Source organism: Platalea leucorodia (genome assembly GCF_965183815.1).
Source record: "Platalea leucorodia genome assembly, chromosome: 7".
Lineage (NCBI taxonomy): Eukaryota > Metazoa > Chordata > Aves > Pelecaniformes > Threskiornithidae > Platalea > Platalea leucorodia.
In genome coordinates, this window is record NC_138829.1 from 26,396,628 (window position 1) to 26,416,356 (window position 19,729).

The 19,729-nt window shown below is 43.0% G+C and overlaps 1 protein-coding gene across 7 annotated transcripts in view; it reads right to left on the bottom strand.

The window, feature by feature from the left end:
• The window catches only part of TTLL5 (tubulin tyrosine ligase like 5), a 147,243-nt gene that overhangs the window by 103,746 nt on the left and 23,768 nt on the right, over positions 1-19,729 (bottom strand). For all 7 annotated transcript variants that reach the window (XM_082318434.1, XM_082318432.1, XM_082318433.1 and 4 more), the window contains 6 exons: positions 16,114-16,215; positions 15,895-15,986; positions 13,689-13,796; positions 3,918-3,999; positions 2,315-2,376; positions 1,483-1,574 (listed from right to left, as the gene is read on the bottom strand). In XM_082318434.1, coding sequence (XP_082174560.1) covers positions 1,483-1,574; positions 2,315-2,376; positions 3,918-3,999; positions 13,689-13,796; positions 15,895-15,986; positions 16,114-16,215 — 538 coding nt within the window. The remainder of the gene's footprint in view (positions 1-1,482; positions 1,575-2,314; positions 2,377-3,917; positions 4,000-13,688; positions 13,797-15,894; positions 15,987-16,113; positions 16,216-19,729) is intronic.

The window sequence follows — 19,729 nt, forward strand, 5'->3', positions numbered from 1 at the left end:
AGGATGATCAGCTCCATAACCTTCCCCAGCACTGAGGTCAGGCTGACAGGCCTGCAGTTCCCCAGATCCTCCTTCCAGCCCTTCTTGTAGATCGGCATCAAATTTGCTAACCTCCAGTCAACTAGGAGCTGGACTATCAGCCAGGACCGCTGACAGATGATGCAAAGTGGCTTGGTGAGCACTTCTGCCAGCTCCCTCAGTACCCTCACATGGATCCCATCCGGCCCCATAGACCTGTGCATGTCTATGTGGTGTAGTAGGTCACTAACCATTTCCCCTTGGATTACGGGGGTTTCGTTCTGCTCCTCATCCCTGTCCTCCAGCTCAGGGGGCTGGGTACCCAGAGAACAACTGGTCTTACTGTTAAAGACTGAGGCAAAGAAGGCATTAAGTACCTCAGCCTTTTCCTTGTTCTTTGTCACTAAAGCTTCCTTGAAATTCAATGCTTCCCAATAGCTCAATTTTCTTAGACTGCCTTGTATAATTTTTTTCAGATAAAAGACGTCAAATTATCAGGATCTGTTCGTATTACCCTAAGGGAGAAGGTTGCTTTTTCTGGAATGGTTCCTAATTTATCTGACATACCATTTGTCTGCCACATAGAGTACCTTCATGGTCAGAGGGATCTGTATGAAACCCTATCTATTAAACTGGCCTTAGAAGCTTTGGACTCATCCACGCATCCTATGGATACTCAAACCTCACCTTACCAGCTATTCACCTCTCTCCCAGTGACTTAAGACTCCGAGTTTTACAAGAAGCAAAATGTTGCAATTTCTGTGAGTTTTCCCTATACCAAAATGAACAGTGTATTGGTACTCTGTCACTGAACAAAAATGACTTTTCATTTCCTAATTGAACTTGAGCTACACAACCACGTTGCATGTCCCTCACAGGAGCATATGCATCAGCTGCAGAGAGTGTCAGGATACATCGTTTGCCTATGTGCCTGAGGAGAAATACATTTGAATGCCCAAATGACATAAGGGATCTCCCTGCCTTTTGTGAATGCTCAACTTGCATGGATATTTATAGAATCCATCTCATAGCCAAAAAGAGAGAACAACTGCCCTTCAGCATTACAGTGCTAAGAAAGCACCATCTCAGCAGAAAAGGTAATGGACAGTCACAGCAAGCCACATGAGGCCTCAGTCCAAGGATCCACAGGAAAGGAAGTGAGAGACTCCAGGAGTGAATGGGAAAGCAGCCTTAAATTTAAAATGCAAAAAAAGCTTTTTCTGCCTAGAAGGAGGTCTTGGAGACGTTCATAAAGCTCTAGGGTTCTGGAAGTTTGTTGCCCACAACAAAACGAAAGTGGCTGAACAGCCCATAGCTCAGGTGCATCCCCTGAGTCTCTTCTGTAGTGATGCTAGAAATCCAGATAACCTCACTCACTCCCTGGCTCTCTCACCTGTGAGCCAAATTCAATGAGAATGACTTTCCAGCTATCCTCCTCAGCTCTGGCTTGTTGAAGTCACTTACCTGCAGCTTCTGGTATGGATTTCTCCTGACAGATTCAGATGAATGATAAATGGCCCTGCTTGACCGCTGGCCTGGATCCTGGCACACGAAGCCTATGGGCATCAGGAGCCACATGAGAACTTTTAAGACAGTCAAATCCTGAAATATAAACCTAGCATTCCTGTTAATGATCTCAGTTTATTCATGACCTTCCTGTCCCTGCCCAAGGACCAAAAAGGATGCTTTTCTTTTTTATATCTTGTTTTGTTTAATCCCTAACTGTACATTGCATTACATTTTTTGAATAAAACTAGAACTTGCTTCAAAACCAAGTACTTAAATCAATAACACAGGTTACTGAATAACAGCATAGAGATAGACTCCATTTCTTAAATAGCTGAGCAGGCTTCCTGCCTCTTTTAGTATTAGAGGTAAGTTGTGTCAAGTAACTGAACCAAGATGTACTAGGGATGCCTAAAAGGTGCTGTGCATCAGGAAGTCATGCAGCTTTCACAAGCATGACTCCACTTCTAACATAGCCTAACCAGAACCCACACATTCAACCTAAAAAAAATGCATGAATACTGATTCTGAGGGCTAAACAGAAGTCACCTGCTAAAGAGAAAGAGTACTGTCCTCAAATACTAAACTAGGGACTCTTAATACCATCTAAGCATCACAAACAATTCTGAAGCTGTAATGTCCACATATAACTTCCCAGTGCTAAATACAGTTGCTCTCCTTAACTAGAGTTCTCCTCTACTATATTCATCTAATAACATGCAGCTCATAAACCTACCTTTTATTGGTTTTAAATGAGGGAAAGATTGAAGGAGCTTTTTGTTACACTCACCTACAAGAGTGAACATATCTGAAAGCATACTAGCTTTGATCTTCAGGTCCAAAGGAGCATCACTATCCCCACATGCAACAGAGGACAAGAGGAATTATTTGTCTGGCATTAAATAAGAGGAATGCATCAATATCCAAGATATCTTCCAATATAGTTTCTTTGTATTGGTCCTTAACACAGACATAATCAACATGGGAGGAAAACTAGGTGATTTTCACACACATAGGTAAACATGAAACAGCAACAGATTAATCTGTTTCTGTTTATCCTTTTTCACAGCTTTAGTCTTCTAATGCAGCAATGTACAGCCTTGTTTTAGCTCTGCTTGGCTAGAAACATTTTCTTTGAATGTATCTATGCTACATTTCATGGAGTAGATAGAGGCTGCTGTTGTAGAATTCTTAAAAATCACAGTTACCTATGCCTCTTCCACATAAAATCATAAAATCAGATGGGTTAGTTCTAATGGATGGGAACAAATGATTAGGGAAGGTGACAGATATGAAGAAATCAGACAGTGGGGAGAGATGGGAAGCATCCAGTGGAAGAAAAATCAATGAATACAGTTCAGATCAGACAGGCAAAGTTTGATTCCTTGGGAGCAGAGAAATCAGCCATGTTCTACAGCACAGTGACAGACGCCAACAGCTTGGACAAAGAAAATGGCAATCATAACAAAGCAGAGCATAGGATGCAGATGTGAGTTAAGAGTTTTAAGTAGCAAAGGATGCAAATAATTCAGTGTGTATGTATACAAGCACAAACCACCAAACTGGGAAATTAAATGTTGTGGAAACATTCTAGTTGCACCTGAAAACAAAATGGGTACTGCGGAAGCTAGGGTTATGAGCAGTGTCTGAAAAAAATTCTATGCAGGATAAAGAAGGGGGGGGGGGGGGGGCGGGGGGGCAGAAATCAAGAGGAAGGTCAGATACGGCTATTCCAGGAACACATAACTTAAAGCTTATTTATATCGTTATAACTGAAATATTACGCACAGTACTACAAAAGTGTATGTGCATCTGCACTCCTGTAAAGTTAAACAGTAGTCCAGAAAACACACATAGTTGGAGAGCTACAAAAATAAATCCTCAAGTTGCATTAGAGTATGAGGACCAGCATAAGGGCCAAGACAACACTCACTCTCTTTATATTTTAGCTAAAGAGAGTACTAGACTAAAAATTTGAGCCCAAGCATACAACTACATACTTAAGTCAAGCATAATGCCTGAACTCTGCTTGGACTCCAAAATCTTGAAGTTTCTACTCAGCCAAGCAGATTGAAACCCCACACAATAGTCTGGAGAGTTTCAAAATTCATCTATGATGGGAGATTCTGAAGTGTTAACAATGATGATGGACCATGGAAGAGAAATAATTAAAAAGAAAATGGAATCCCAACTGGGTTCTTTCAAAATCTATTGCTGCAATAAGTTTGTTTATGTAAAGGGAAAAGCAAAGGACTATCCTCTCTGTCAGCTCTTAGCAGTGGAACAAATACTCTGCAGGCATCATGAAACCATGCCCTCCTAGGACCACAAGTTTCAAGGACAACCATCTCTAGCAACAGTTCCAGCCTCGTATTAAACTGGGAATCACTCACCAGGCCAATGATGGGGATAGGTTCACTTCCAACAGCCAAGGCTTGAGAGTGTCATCAATAAGGACATCAAAACCATACAGCTCTGAAAACACAGCAGACATTGTAAGTTTACCTTACTGCACCTTTAAACATTCAGGTAAGGTCCAACATTGGTCTCTATCAGGTCATTTCTATCTATATCACTTATGTTAAACCCAGTGAAATCTCTAGGGCTGAACAAATAATAGCATTACAAAAGTGGGAAATTTTACTTCCTCAGAATCAAGATTAAATATATTCTGTTTGTGGTGGAAAGAGGGAAGCAGAAAATGAGTCTTAGAAAAGTAATATATAGAAAAATAAACTCTTTGCTGTTCACAAACTGCAGTTCATGCAGAACTCTACTACTTGTTTTCACATAGAATTGACACAAGCACAGCAGGTCCAATCTACTTCTTCCATTGGATCCTGGAAACAACAGAACTTCAGTCTCCTTTTCACTTTTTAATTCCTATATTCATTGTTCCGGTCAGCTATAGAAAATCTTGCTTTTTTCAAGCATTTGCTTCTTTCAAGCATCAGCTTCTTTTCAATTATTCCTGTATGGTTTTCTGCAATATCCCCACAGGAGTACACGAGTCTTCTCCTCAGCAGCTCCATCTACATGGACAACCTCCCATAACTCTTTATCTTATTGACAGCTTGCCACTTTGCAGCAAACCAGTATAGAAATATTTTTTTCTTTAGTTTCTAAAACATTCATAACATATTACATCTGCTAGACGTGTTCTGCTCTACACAGGTCAGATTGATGCCAGCTTCCCATTCCAAGACTGATTTTACTATTTCACGCAATACACACGTTCTCTCTAGTTTGGAAAGAGCTGCAAGAAGGATGCTACACAAAGACAACTGTAAATCAGAAGTTGGCGTTAATGCAATTCCCTCTTCCAGCATTAAGAAATACAGTTAATGATCATCAGGGCAACTTAGGCACATTTTTTCAAAACACTGCAGAACAGGGTACTGGCAGAGAAGAAGGATTTCCATGGAATTAACCAGTTCCCTAGTGCCTGGAGTGAAAGCAGGAGAATTTCTTTGCCATTCTGCTTTCCTTGAATTCTGGCCTTGGCCTTTTGTCGCCTGCCTGACGTTGATGCTGGCTCTGGGAAGCTGGACTGCTTGACAAGATCTTCCTATGCAGACAGCTGTGCGAGAGCTCATGTAGCTTATAATGTGAAGTTAATGAGCTGTGGGGGGGACTTGGAAGGGGAGGAAATGGCAGCAGAGTGAGTATTGCCTGCTCACTTTTCTAGACTATGTAGCCAGACATTGAGTGGGAAGCAAAACAGCAGAGTTAAGGAGTTGGTTCACTCCAAATAAATGAGGCTGAATCTATGTTTGGCTGTCTTGCTCCCCAGACGGGAAAGGCTGCAGTGGAGGGAAAAGGAGGAGGTGAGGATTATAAGTGTAAACACTAGCAAAGCGTTTTGACCAGGAGAGACTTCTGATGATTTTAATACATTATTTCAAAATACAATCTCAGGTTTGGTGAAGACTTGTGACTCTTAATGGCATAGCAAACTCCAGTGGACAGGCAGCTCATGCTTCAGGCAGAGAAGCAATGAGTGGGCCTGTGGCAGTTGCTGGTCTGCGACCTCCCAACCCCAGTCAGGAAGCAGAGCATTTTGTTTTGACTAGCTGCTGCTTCTTTTGCTGCTGGCCATTCCCGCCTCTGCCCCTCAAAGGACCTTTGCTAGTATTTTGGCTCCTCTGACTTTGTCCTCCTCTCCCACACTTTTCTCCCTTCCAAACCACTTGCTCTTTAAACCTCCCTCTTTCCCACCCAGTTACTCACTTATTCTGTCCACTTTTACAAATACATGTGGGAAACCTCTTGACCTTAGCTAGCCCTGACCATGCTTGCTGGTGCTTTACACTCCTTTCCCTTGTGTCTGCCTTGTTTATTAGGACAGAAAGCTCTTCAGGGTATCCCTGTTGACTCAATTCCATTCTAAAACACAGACATCTAATGCCATCTGCAATGCCTTAGGGTCTCCTAGGAAGACTCCACTGCTGCTCCATAATGCCCCAAGTCTCATGTATTCTAGGTCACATCTACCACCCCTAGACAGATGTCTCTGCTACCTCAGGGCATCGGGAGTTACGCAATATCCATGTTCTGGCAACAGAATCAAGCCTCACAGGTTCCCACATAGGGCTTAGCACAAAGGGGTTCTCAAGTCTGCCTGGGATACTAGGGCACAAACAGAAGATAAATTACCTGTGGTTTCAACTGTCCTAAAAATATCTCCTTGGCCCTCTTCCACATTTGGAAAACACACTATCTAGATTAAACACAGAAGAAGTATCCTTTCTACTGTGAAACTCCACTATCATTTGTAAAATTAAATACATAGGCAGCACAAAGATGTAGAGTCACATGAGCATACCAAGATCAGAAGTATATCCTCTGCAATTACCAACTTCAGCAAGGCTGCCATTTCCCTCTTTAGAGAGAGTAAAGAAAACAGAATGACCAAAAGAGAAACACATGCCTCAGGCTGTGGCAATGGTAGGTTTATGACAACCCACCTTGCACCACTATTGTTATTAAGGGAAGAATAGAAGAAACTAAGATATCAAGTTTCCACAGTGCCTGCCCTTGCTCCCCTCCTCTTGCTACTACAATCCACAAAAACGTGCTTCACCCTCGCAGTTTGCTAAAGAGATTGGAATTATATTAGGAGGTACCAGCTGTTGCCAACACTCAGCAGCAACAGCCTGCCTCTGCCCTCCAGCCCCCACAGAGAAGTCACTGCTGACCAAGCTTCACAATCCTCCCAAGAGAAGGGCTAGCTTCAGACTAAAGTAACAGCAACAGTTCAGCAAGAGATTTTTTTTTTGCCAATGTCATTATTTAAGACTAAGAGGAAGGCTAGAAACACAGTCTTCAGCTTTTTGGTTCTGGTAAACTACCATGTATTCCAAGTTTGGCTTACAATGCTGTCAAAGATTGCACTGGCACTCCCTTTTAGAAAATATCCCCAAAGAATTTGCTATTCTCTGGAAGTCTAGAAACGAAAGTCACAAGTGATAGCCTGGTAGCGCAAACAATGTTTTCATGGTTTTGCATAGAATGAATAAGCTCAATTCCTAGAGGGTCGCTGTAATTCTGGTCTTTGTTTTCAGCTTGTTCACTGGGGAGAAAGAAGCAGCTTTTCTGCAAAGTACATATTCTGCAACTGAATGGAGGCAACCTGAGGTTATGAAGGGACACATATACACCAAAAAAAAGCTGCATAGTATGCAATTCTTCTGCTTTTGCAATAAAACCAGATCATCTCATTTTAAGCAGGAGCACATTTACAGACATTCCTAATGCAAGGAACTACACCTGTGCTACTGAAATTCAAGTCTTCCCTTTTTTCTTCCTACTCCTTCTGTGCTTTATATAAAGGTGTCCCGCAGACCATCTTATAGACAACATGTATCAAGGAGCTTAGAAAAGCCATGACCACTTCCTTCAGAAGCCTGCTCCAGTGACCAACCACCCTCTCAGTGAAGAACCTTTTCCTCATGTCCAATCTGAACTTCTCCTGAAGCAGCTTCATTCCATTTCCTCGTGTCCTATCGCTGGTCACCAGAGAGAGGAGATCAGTACCTCTGATCCGGCCGCTGCCCCCCTTGAGGAAGTTGTAGACTGTGATGAGGTCACCCCTCAGCCTTTTCTTCTCCAAGCTGAACAAGCCAAATGACCTCAGCTGCTCCTCGTAAGTCTTGCCCTCCAGACCTTTCACCATCTTGGTTGCTCTCCTTCTACGTACACCACTACTTTCTTTGGTGAAGATTACAGTTGGGCTCATCACCTATACCAAAATCAGACTCAGAATCATCCTTCTACTCTGAAGTCAGAAAAGCTAAAAAGGCCATCTATCAAGGCTAATATCAAAGAACGGGAGTCTTGGCGCAAACTGGGCTGCCTTCATAATCCTAATCTTACAGGGTAAATAAATTATCACCCATGAAGGAGAACGTTCGTCAACCCAGCATGTGAGATCATAGTGAGTGAAGACGTTAACATCCCAGTAACCACCTTTGGACAGCACTTAATCATAGAATCGTTGAGGTTGGAAAGGTCCTCCAAGATCATCTTCAAGTCCAACCTGTTAACCTAACTGCCTGATCCAACTCTAAACCATGTCCCTAAGCACCACATCTACACATCTTTTAAATACCTCCAGGGACTGTGATTGTACCACTTCCCTGGGCAGTCTGTTCGAATGCCTAACCACTCTCTCTGTGAATAAATTTTTCCTAATATCTAATCTAAATCTCCCCTGGCACAGCTTGAGGCTGTTTCCTCTTGTCCTATCACTTGTTACTTGGAAGATGAGACCGACCCACACCTTGCTACAACCTCCTTTCAGGTAACTGTAGAGAGCAGTAAGGTCTCCCCTTAGCCTTCTCTTCTCCAGGCTAAACAACCCGAGCTCCCTCAGCCAGTCCTCGTAAGACTTGTGCTCTAGACCCTTCACCAGCTTCATTGCCCTTCTTTGGACACGCTCCAGCACCTCGATGCCATTCTTGTAGTGAGGAGCCAAAACTGAACACAGTATTTCGAGGTGTGCCCTCACCAGTGCCGAGTACAGGGGCACTATCACCTCCTTGGTCCTGCTGGCCACACTATTCCTGATACAAGCCAGGATGCCATTGGCCTTCTTGGCCACCTGAGGACACTGCTGGCTCATATGCAGCCAGCTATCAAGCAACACACCCAGGTCCTTTTCCACTGGGCAGCCCTCCAGCCACCCTTCCCCAAGCCTGTAGTGTTGCATGGGGTTGCATGGTAACCCAAGTGCAGGACCCAGCATTTGGCCTTGTGGAACCTCATACAGTTGGCCCCGGCCCATCGATCCAGCCTGTCCAGATCCCTCTGCAGAGCCTTCCTACCCTCCAGCAGATCAACACTCCCGCCCAACTTGGTGCCATCTGCAAACTTACTGAGGGTGCACGCGATCCCCTCCTCCAGATCACTGAGAAAGAGATCAAACAGAACTGGCCCCAGTACTGAGCCCTGGGCAGCACCACTTGTGACCAGCTGCCAACTGGATTTGAATCCATTCACCACCACTCTCTGGCCTCGGCCATTTAGCCAGTTTTTTACCCAGCAGAGAGTGCACTTATCCAAGCCACGAGCAGCCAGTTTCTCCAGGAGAATGCTGTGGGAAATGGTGTCAAAGGCCTTACTAAAGTCCAGGCAGACAACATCCACAGCCTTCCCCTCATCCACTAAGTGGGTCACCTTGTCACAGAAGGAGATCAGGTTGGTCAAGCAGGATTAGGTCAATTCAAAGATGGCAATTCAATGTAGAGAGTCTTGCATCCTGCTTACTCTTTGTAAGGTCTTTGTAGGTCTTTTAACTTCCCTTATTTCACTGAGGAACAGAAGAGTAGATATGCTGCTACTTGTTCTTCAACAAACTTAGTAGCAGGCAGATCAAAATAAAAGCCAGCTGACTCTATAAGATATATGGCTACATGAGGTGAAGGAGAAAGAGAGCATGTTTCCTCACTTCATTAGCCCAATTTCTTCTGATTTCAAGCTCCTAAAATCCAACAACCTTAGCCCCAAGCAAACTAGGAGACAAGAATAACCTGGTGTTCTTCACTTCCATGTTTTCCTCCATCTGCTAAAGACCTTAATGTCATTACAAGAACCAATGGCAGTAGAAGATAAAATGAGAAGCCAGGGTTGATTCAGACTTTGGTAACACAAGTCCACTGATGATAAATTGACAATGCTGGTCATTTCTTTATGGCTGTTTTTGGAAGAGTTAATTCTTCCTAGGTCTGCCCCAGCACCCTGAGAAAGAAAAGTGGTGCTACCAAGCTGAGAACAGCTTCCTAAAGACACTAGAAAGCTTCTGCAGCAACAAGGATCTTGACTCTTTCAGCTGAGCTCTGGGTGCTAAATCATCATCAGTTAGGTACCATTTAGAGCTACGAAGTGACAAGTAAGGAAAACAGTGCAGGGATAGACCCCTACTCCTACAGGAGCTACCACTAGAAGACCTATCCCTTGAACTCCTTTTACCCTTCAGGCTCAGCTGACAGTTTTGTTAAATTCTGAAGATATATTTATATTACAAAACCTACCTTGGCACACTGGATCATCAAAAGACCTGTCCTGAAAGGTACAGGGCTCCTGAATCTGGTGGTAGCCAGAGGACTCTAAGGACAACCTTCTTCAGATTCAAAATGGCATCTTTACATACTGGCTTTAAAGCAAAGACTGACAGTAAGGGTATAAAAATAGAATGGATTACGCTTTGCAAAAAAAGGTAAGTGTAGGGAATACGTGTTATGCTTTTCTTTGACATGCCATCTATGAAAACAGAAAAAGATATAGGATACGTGTACAGTATATGTATGGCTGACCTAAGTCTCTAAGCAGGGACTCACCTATACTCATGTCAAGCAAGTCTGCACAGAAATTCCTTAAGAATCTCAAATTTTTAGGGTCCTACAAAATTCATTATGGAGCAGGCCAGCACTGTTCAGTACTACAAAAGGCTACCATTCCCCCAAACAGGTCAACTGCCACTACTAAGAAAATGAAGTGCTCATGAAGAACAGTAACATAGATGGTCGAGAACTGGTGATTAGATACAAATGAAGACTTTAAGCATTTAGCTCCATGTCAGCACCACTCAAGTAGTACAATAGTTTATTGTTTGCTCTATACCATCTTAATGTAGATGTGATTAGAAGCATAAGCCTGACCAATTCAGCCTTAGGACACAGGAACAGCTAAGTAAGAAACTCACTGCTTTGGTGGGATCAACAAACATGCCTGTTATCCTATCCTGCCCCTCCTTCTTGATTGCAGAAGAGCTTTACAGTGTCACCACCGGGTTGACTAGAGCTGGGAATGAAACAGGGTGCTTCAATCTTTTGCTTCTTCAGGCTCATGTTTCAGTGAGTACAGAAAATAGAGCCATGCTGGCAAAAATATGTGCTGCACCCAGTTGCCTTCATCATCCCCTACTAAACCATCCTACAGAGAGATTTTTCAGACTGTCTGAAAGCAGGCTTCGCTGCCTTTTCTAGCCTACCCAGAAGTGCTTACTCCAGGAGGGAGAACACTTCAGTCTTTAATCAGCTTGGGTATATGTATCCCTATCGTACCTCCTGCTCCCACTGAGATGTCACGTCCCTCAAAGTTAATGCAAAATCCAGTTTCTCTTAAAGAAGGCTCCAGAGGCAACCAACAACTCAGGTGGTGACCAGCTTTAGGACAATGCAGCGGTTCAGAGTCCTGCAGCATGCCCTCCTCTGGAGCTACTGGTTAAGACAATTTTTACTTGCAGCTTTATTTTACATGAGGAATTATTAGTGAATCATAAAGAACAAAATAGAGGCTTGAGATCACATTGTTAATAACAATGCATGAACAAGGCTGCAACAAAATCATGTAGTACTTACACTACTTTGTGATGCACTTCACAGGACCAAAATTGCTGAGCATCCCAAGTCCTCTGAGAACTGATTATTACTAGAATGCAGTAAACAGCTCACATGACATGGCCAAAAGGGGACTCACTACAATCTTCCCACAAATTGTCAGCAGCACTCTGCTTTAACATTAGAAAAAGAATCATCCTGACCTATCACTCTCACTTTCTAGGCAAGCATGGGTAGCTGGAACCATACAGACTGTCTCACCAGCCTTATTTTAGAACATGAAGAAGCCATAAATGGAGTCTCTTCCCTTAAATCTAGAAAACAAATATATTACGTAAAAAACATTTACTTGGGAAAGGAATGAAGGACCACAGCAGTGCTAAACTGTTAGAGAAATAAAGTGGGCAACCTAACCTAGACAAATAAGTACTTTGATTTAATTTTTAGCAAGAAGGTGGCAATTGTGCTGGAGTCCTATTCCCTAGAACAGCATTACAAAGCCTAGAGCAGAATACACATTGTTATTCATCTTTTTCTAGAAGTTTTCCAAACAAGGCCTACCTCTATCTGAATCTAAGATACAGGTTTCTGAAGTCTGAGATACTTTTCAAATGATCAGTGTTTCTCAGGACACACATGCAGTTCCATTGTTCACAGCCCAGAATGAAAGGAAAAAAAAAAAAAAAAGGCTCTTGGGAGCCTCTGCATGCTGCCTTGAAATCTGCATTCCCAGTTTTCTCCCTCATGTTAACAGCTATGAACTCAGCCATTCTGCACAACTCCAGCTAGAAAAACTGCCTTTTTTACAACAGGGTTAAAAGTAGCACAACCAAAGAGTGTCAGCAGTAGACACGCGGATGAAGAACGAGCCATACAGCATGACAAGGGCAGTTCAAATCCTTGGGACAAGGACCACCACTTAATTGTGGGGGAAGGTGGCAGAAAGTACTGAGCTCTGGAAATGCCTCAGGCTCCCTGGGGAAGCAGTATGGCTCCTACTTAAGCTCTCTTTCCTGGGAAGCTCTTAATTTATGTTTACACTGAAATAAATGGAACAAAACAGTTTATTTGTGGGGGAGCATCTGAGAGGGTGGTTAGTACAGCCCTGGGGAGGCAGCAGGAAGTGGGATAACCTCAGAGCCAGGCCCAGCAGAAAGTACATGAGGAACATTAGTTTCCACATACACAGCTCAGGAATCTAGAAACACAACTGAGGGGGAAAAAGGGAGAAGGAAAAAAAAGAGGCAGTTAAAGTTTTTTGGTGTGCTTTTTTTTTAATCCAGTTGATATTTCTGGAGTAGCTGATAAATTGCTACTTCACTAAGACTATTTGGCAGGTAACTAGACAACATATCAGCCATGGCTCCTCCTTGATTCTTGACTGTCTCATCACCCCCAAACATCCAAAGATGACAGCATCTGTGTTGAGTGTTGAACGCTGCAGAATTGTCAATACCCAAGTGCAATGCAAAAACCACACAAATGGATTTACCTGTCACAGCCAGTTTAAATACAAGTCCCAATACCTAAACACAGGATACCTTAAGCCAAGCTTGGTCTTTGGTTTAAGCACTGACTGAGACTAATTCTAGACCCAGTTCCCCTGTCCTGAGACTCCATCTTCGTGCGTGTATCCACATGAGCAAAGGGCGGCTAAGAGCAGAAGGAGGCCTCTTTAGGGAAGGTTGGGAAGCAGCCGCTGGAAAGCGGGAGAAGGCACACTGTGGTACCAGCCGCTGCTTTCTGGACCTCCTCCCAGCATCTGCTGCCAGCGAGTTCTCCAATCCCTTTGCCAGCACATAGTTCTGCATCCAGCTTCTGCCAGAAACAGGCTTTGACGCCACCATGCGGTACTCTCACGTAAGCACAAGCCCAGAAGCATTACCACCACCGTCATTCCAGGCACTGCATTACACATTCGTCCCTAGTCCTCAGATGCATGTAAGACAATAATTCAGAATTACATTGGGCTAAATGGCTCAATAGAAAATATTAAATGGTCTAAAGGGATGTTTAATCATCCACAGCCATCCTTTGCAAGGGCACTAGTGGGTCAGTAACTTCAACTTTCCAGCACTTCCCCAGTTCCCTTTCAAGTCCCTTTTCATCATCCCATTTCTAGCATGAGATTCTGATGAACGACATTGGCACAAGGGCAACTGTGATTCAACATCCCTTGCCCTCATAGAGGCCTATACTGAGGAAAAAAAAGCAGTATCCGGCTTCCTTGCAATACGGAATGCACATTTCTCTGTACTGTCAGAGAGCTGGAAGTTTCAAACAGTATTCAAGAGCCAATCAACAAAGATGCCCCCAGTGCCTTACCAAAGCAGCTGCCACGATGTGAAAGAAAAGTTTTACAAGCTGTGGCAATGGCCAGCTCAGCAGAAACTACAGTCTTGATAATCAGGTCCTCCACGTTGGCCATCAGTGCTGCAAGGAGGGAAGAAGAAAAAAAAAAAAAGGAAAAAGTAGATTGTGAAGTAACATACAATATCTAGAAAAGCATGAAGAATATGCATATGGACAGACACCTTTGTGAATTAAAGCAGGTGAGAGCCTATGGATGACAAAGCAATGATGTTTGGAAATCCATGCAAGCATAAGTATATAGATACATGCTTAAGTATCCTAGTGCAAAAATACTCACAAATGACAATGATAAAAGTGAGTATATGTACAGTGCAAATAAGCAGAAACATGTGGCAAGCACATCAACACAAGTCAGCTGGAGTCTGATCACAGCCCACTCAGAGTATTAGGAAGGATTAAACAAGAGTGGGTTAGTGAGATAAGCCCTTAAACTACAGAGAATAAGCCATAGCCATTGAGATACAAAAATTTTTCTTGTGGACTTTTATGAGATAACTGTTCCATGATGTTGCACCTTCCTCTAAAGCAGCTGTTCCCATACCATGATTCACAAATCATTTCAAAATTATATGCCTGGTGACAGCTCCCAGTCCTGCTGACCTATAGATAAACTGCAGTTTCAGTAAGGAAGCTCTCTCCAGCTTCTGTACAAGCCTGTAAACAGAGCTCAGGCACAGGAATCTGGGCTGACAGAGGGAGCAAAAGGCAAGAAAAGATGCACATTAGATGTAGACCCGGATTCTACACTGGGCTTGGGATGAGTCATGCAATAGAAAGAACACCACACTTAGTTTCTGTTTTCAAGGACAAGCAACAGAGAAGTGAGAGGAGGAAGGAATGAACAGAACACTGGGGTCCTAGTCTGAAAGGTTAGTAGGGATGACAGGACAGCCTTCCCCACCCCTCAAAGGGAGCACAAGCAAACACACAAGACCTCCAGCAAACCCACACAGACATTTGGTAATACCTGTCCCAAAGAACGTCTAGTACAAACCACTTGATGAGAGAGTTCAATTTAGGCCTGCAATTACTATTTCTCATGTTCAGATGATGACATGCAGGGACCTGAATAATTACAGAGGAGCATGCAAACAAATTCAGATGTGAACTTCTGTGTCAGAAGACAACTAAGTGGAAGCAACACAGCACAGGAATGTCTAAGTGCACATAAACATCCCAGAGCACAAAAATCTTGCCATCCCAGACAAGGCCAGCACTTTCCAGCCAGCATTCTGCCTCCCTATGACCAGAACCAGATGCATCAGAGAAAGGTGCAAGAAGTCTTGTAATAGATAGTTAGAGAAACCTGCTTGCATTGCTCAGCAGTTTAATTATTAAGAGTGCATGTTTTATACTTTAGGTTGGGGTGGGGTGTGGAAATGTATCAATATAAATAACTATGCATACACAGCTTACTGAAAACATAGGGTGCAAGTGATTGGACAGCCATGCACGCATATGATGGGGAAAAAGTCTACTTCCATCTGAAAGCCAGATTCAAACCCCTTCCTCCAACATCTGAGTGTTCCCTGGCAACATTTGCAATATGGGCATAGCTGCTATCAGTAGTGTTACCGATGCCTCAGTATCACAGGTAATTTATCTGTTAAAGGATATACCTGGATTCTGCTCTGCAGAGGCATTTACTCCCAGCAGACCTGGCAAAGGTGTGGAAGAGGGAGCTATTTTACATGAAACACAGACTGAAATGAAAACACCCAGCAAAAACCTGAGCCATGGAAAGATGACACCACATCCAAGAGTCATTCAAACTGGCACAGTTCTCCAGAGGTTGGTCACTCATCAGACTGAACAGGTCATGGGAGCAGTAGAGGGAGGGAAGCTTTTAGAAGGAATGGAATGACCTTAAGAAACGGGAAATGTAGGTAAAATATTAAGAAACGCACCCTGAGAAAGTCTCAGAATATTATTTGCAAAAGGGAAGGGATAGGCCTCATCTCTGGGGATAGGACTCATCTCTGGGGATAGAGAATAAATGCACAGCTCTAGTGCGTAAGCTGTAAGAAACAATGCTTCCCTCCACCCTGCTCTGGTGCTAAATGGGACTCACTGGGGCTCCTCCCTGACTTCTTAGGATTCACACTTGTGAGATGATTAAGATCCAACAAAGGAATAAAAGAACAAGATCTGTACTGACCTGCAGTGTCTCTCCCCTCTTGTTTTAAGTACCTCAGCATTGCACTCATGCTCCACTTGTTTCCATAATCCTCTACTTCAGGATCATCACAGCTAAAAATAAATGAAAGAAGCAAGCTGACACCACTGGCCTACCTCTATGGACTTGCACCAGCCTTAGACCAACCTAGGTAAATTGACCCAACCTCTAGAGATCAAGCTCCATTCTCCAGCCAAGTACCTGACATAATCTCCACTCTTCTTGTTGACACTGTAGTTGGTCAGATGCATGAACTGGTTTTTAATGTTCTTGGATGCCTGGTCATACCTCACTGTTGCAAACCTGTAAAGAGGGACAAAGATTCACAGTATTTCTTGAACAAGTGACATGCTTGTTAAATATGACCTACTACACAGACCACTCAACAACAGCAGCTACGGAGAGAATGCCTGTAATAAGACTTCATCAAATGCAACTCTCCTCACAAAAAACACAGTTTATTCTCAAGGGCTATATCCAGGTGCATTTTGTCTCCTTTTCAGTGTCTTAGAGCAGGAAGCTTCCTTTGTTCTCCTGGGAGTTTTCACAGCCCAACAGTATACACATCATGCTAGGCACATTTTTCCTCGACTGCTTAGATTTGTGGTCCTTGGGCATTCTCGCCAAACAGGCCACTTCGCTTTAGACAGTCAGCGTCACAGTCCCTTCTATTTCACAATAGGACCTACCATAAATACATAAGATCCACTGGTCCTGAGAAATGCACACATTCAGAGCAATCATACTACATATCACATACCACAGTCAATATTTCCTTAAGTCTTATAGAAGCACAGCTCAGTTCTTGTGTACTCCAAAGATGCCTTAGGAAAGGCTGAGGGTGGGAACAGATTTCTACCACCACCAACTACACAGCCTACAACTGCCAATCCTTTCTCAAGAGGCATCCAGGAAACCCGGTACAACCTGCAGGCCAGACCAATTTGTCCAACAAGGAAGCATCTGCTCCAGGGTGCTGTCATTCTCAGAGACTACGCAGCCCTTCCATGTTTCAGAGATGTCACCTCGCTGTGTACAAGGAAAGGGACTGTGGGGAAGATCGCAATCAGGAGCAAGACACTGCTACAAGCTTATCTAGTCTCCGTATGAACCCTGTTACGGACAACAATACCACAGTTAAACCAGCCTGTTTATTATGGAAACAGTGGTAACCCCCTGATTAAAAGGCATCACCTGTACTGTAACCAAGTACCCCGTTCACCACTCCCTAAGCCATACACTACCATCACAGATGTTTGTGTTGCAATGAATAAAACAATTGATCCAATTGAAAAACAGCCCAGGATTTTGGTTTGTAAGGTGTTTGAGGGATTTTTTGTTGTTGTTTTTGTTTTTGTTTTGCATTGAAGGGAAGGCAGAAGGAACAGGACGCAAGAAGAAGGGTGCAGAGGGACAAAGGTAGACCAGCTCCCTGATCCAGCTACAAAGTTGGACCTTGATAATCTTTTTCCACCCCCCCACCCCACTGGCCACACAGACTTAAGCTATCCATATTCTTTCCTCAACTATCTGCCTTCATTTTATCTGCACAATACTGGCAAAAGAGTGTCTGTCCTACACAGCAAGCCATCTAAAACCAATCTTTTTTGTTAAGCTATTTATCAAATCAGATCAGTTCACTGCATGGGTACAGAAATGCTTGTGGTAAAACAATACAATGGACACCACAAGCCCCTGAATGACCGCAGGACTACAGCACAAAAATGCACTGGAGCAATCTGAACGGTAATCTTATCAATAGCACACCTCTTTAAGAAGAGGTTGGACGAATGCTGAAACAATGTAAGTTTGGGGGGGAGGGGAAGGAGCTTCCTGCAACAACTGCTAGTACAGTTGCCCATGCTACCCCTCCATTGGAGTTTGCACTGTGCAGCCAGAGGGGAACTGATCATATACCTGTGCCAGGAAAGGAAAGGGTCAACATGAGAATGGGAACAGCAGCCAGGAAGAGTGCAGGACTGTTTCACTTGATAGCCATGTCAATTTAAAGTGTTTAAATTATACCTTGTGCAAAAGTTGCTTTCTAGAAGTGTAGTTGCATGATTGGCCTTTGTCAATCTTAAGGATACACTGCAGCTGAAAGCCCATCCACTACTCAGTTGAACACTCCAGCCACTCTACTTGATCTGCTCCACAAATTACGTAGCCACAGGCAAGCCAGATCACTTCACAGATCTGACTGAACAGTCACTTGAGCAAATATAGAAACATACCAATAAACTTTCAATCAGATGCAGGTACACCTTCTTCCAGATATAACAAAGGAGAGTGTTAGGATGCAGTCAAGACAGAAAGAGGGCAGTACCTCCATTTTAGAGGCAGGCACAAAACACCTTAAAAAAAAATATCAAACATTAAGCAGAGGATAATACTATTTGTGGTGACATTTGCAAAATCCTACATCCAGACAAGGACAAGCCATCAAGTTAAATACAATGTAACAGAATAATTCCAGTTGGAAGGGACCTATGATGATTATCTAGTCCAACTGCAATCATTTTCTTATTCTGCTTGTAATCAATTCCTGCTTCAATATATATTCTAGGCCTCAGACTTTGGAGAAAAATAAATAAAAGATTGAGGGCAGAAACCAGGGCATCTGGTTGGCAGAATGACCAGTATGAGCCACTGCTAACCACCACAGCTCATAACAGCAAGCATGTTCTAGTTTAAAAAAAAAAAAAAAATCAACAAGAGAAAAAACACCTTCTTCACTCTGACCATCCTCCTACACCACAATAGCTTAAGATGCCAATGTCTTAAAAGAGATAAGGGGAGTAAGAAAGGGCAAAGGCGAAGTCAGACGTACGCTATCCTAAGAAGCCCTGGCAAGAGGGAAAGAAAGTACTAAGTTGAGCAGGGTTTGTTGCAAGAAAAGGAGAGTAGATTTGGGTGAAGCCTCAAAGCAGGAAAAGGGAGGCAGTGCTCCACAAGAATGGAAGAGGGAGAGAGGGAGAGGCATTTGGAGCATCTGGCTGTGCAATGAAGTTAATGTCCAGAAAAGAATGCATCCCCAAATTGCTTTATTAATAGCCATCTCTCTTCATCCTTCCCCTATTATTTTCCGTAGTTCAGAAGAAGCTGAACTATACAAGGACATCTAACAAGTTACACAAAAAAAAAAATCCTTCCTTTAGAAAGAACTGCCAAAAAAAAAACGCAACTCAGTTCTCAGTGAAAATGAAGCCACTACTGCCCTCACTTGGTAGCCATTTTGAGAAATGTGTCTCTCTCTGCAAGAACTATACCAGCAAATCCATGAAGATGCTCATCAGATTAAATCTATCCTTAAATACACAGGTGGGAGCAGGAAGGAAAAAAACCCCAAACCCTCCATGATGGAAATTACTCTGAACAGCAAGGTTAAAAACAGTGAAAAAGATTTTGCACCATATTTTTCTGAGCTTCAACTACATATGAAGTCAGAGCAGCTGGCAACAGAAAAGAGTTTGGAAGTTTGGATCCCCTTTCCACATATTTCCACAGCTTAAAGTATTTTAATTTCTTTTCAGTTTAACTGTAAGTTTCCTGGATTTAGTACTTCTGTTTTGAAAATAGTGATAACAGCCCTATCATATATTTTACTCTTAATTATGATTTCATCATCTCCACCTTAATAATCACTTATTGGCAGCATACTGAAAGCATTTGTTAATAATATGCTTTCAATCACATCCTGGAAGATACGGAGTACAAGCAGCAAGCTATTTCAGAAAGTCATGGCTTCCTCCATACTTTGAAGCAGAGGGCAATTAGGTTCACCATGCTTATCAGCTTCTGTTTTTTTTTTTTTTTT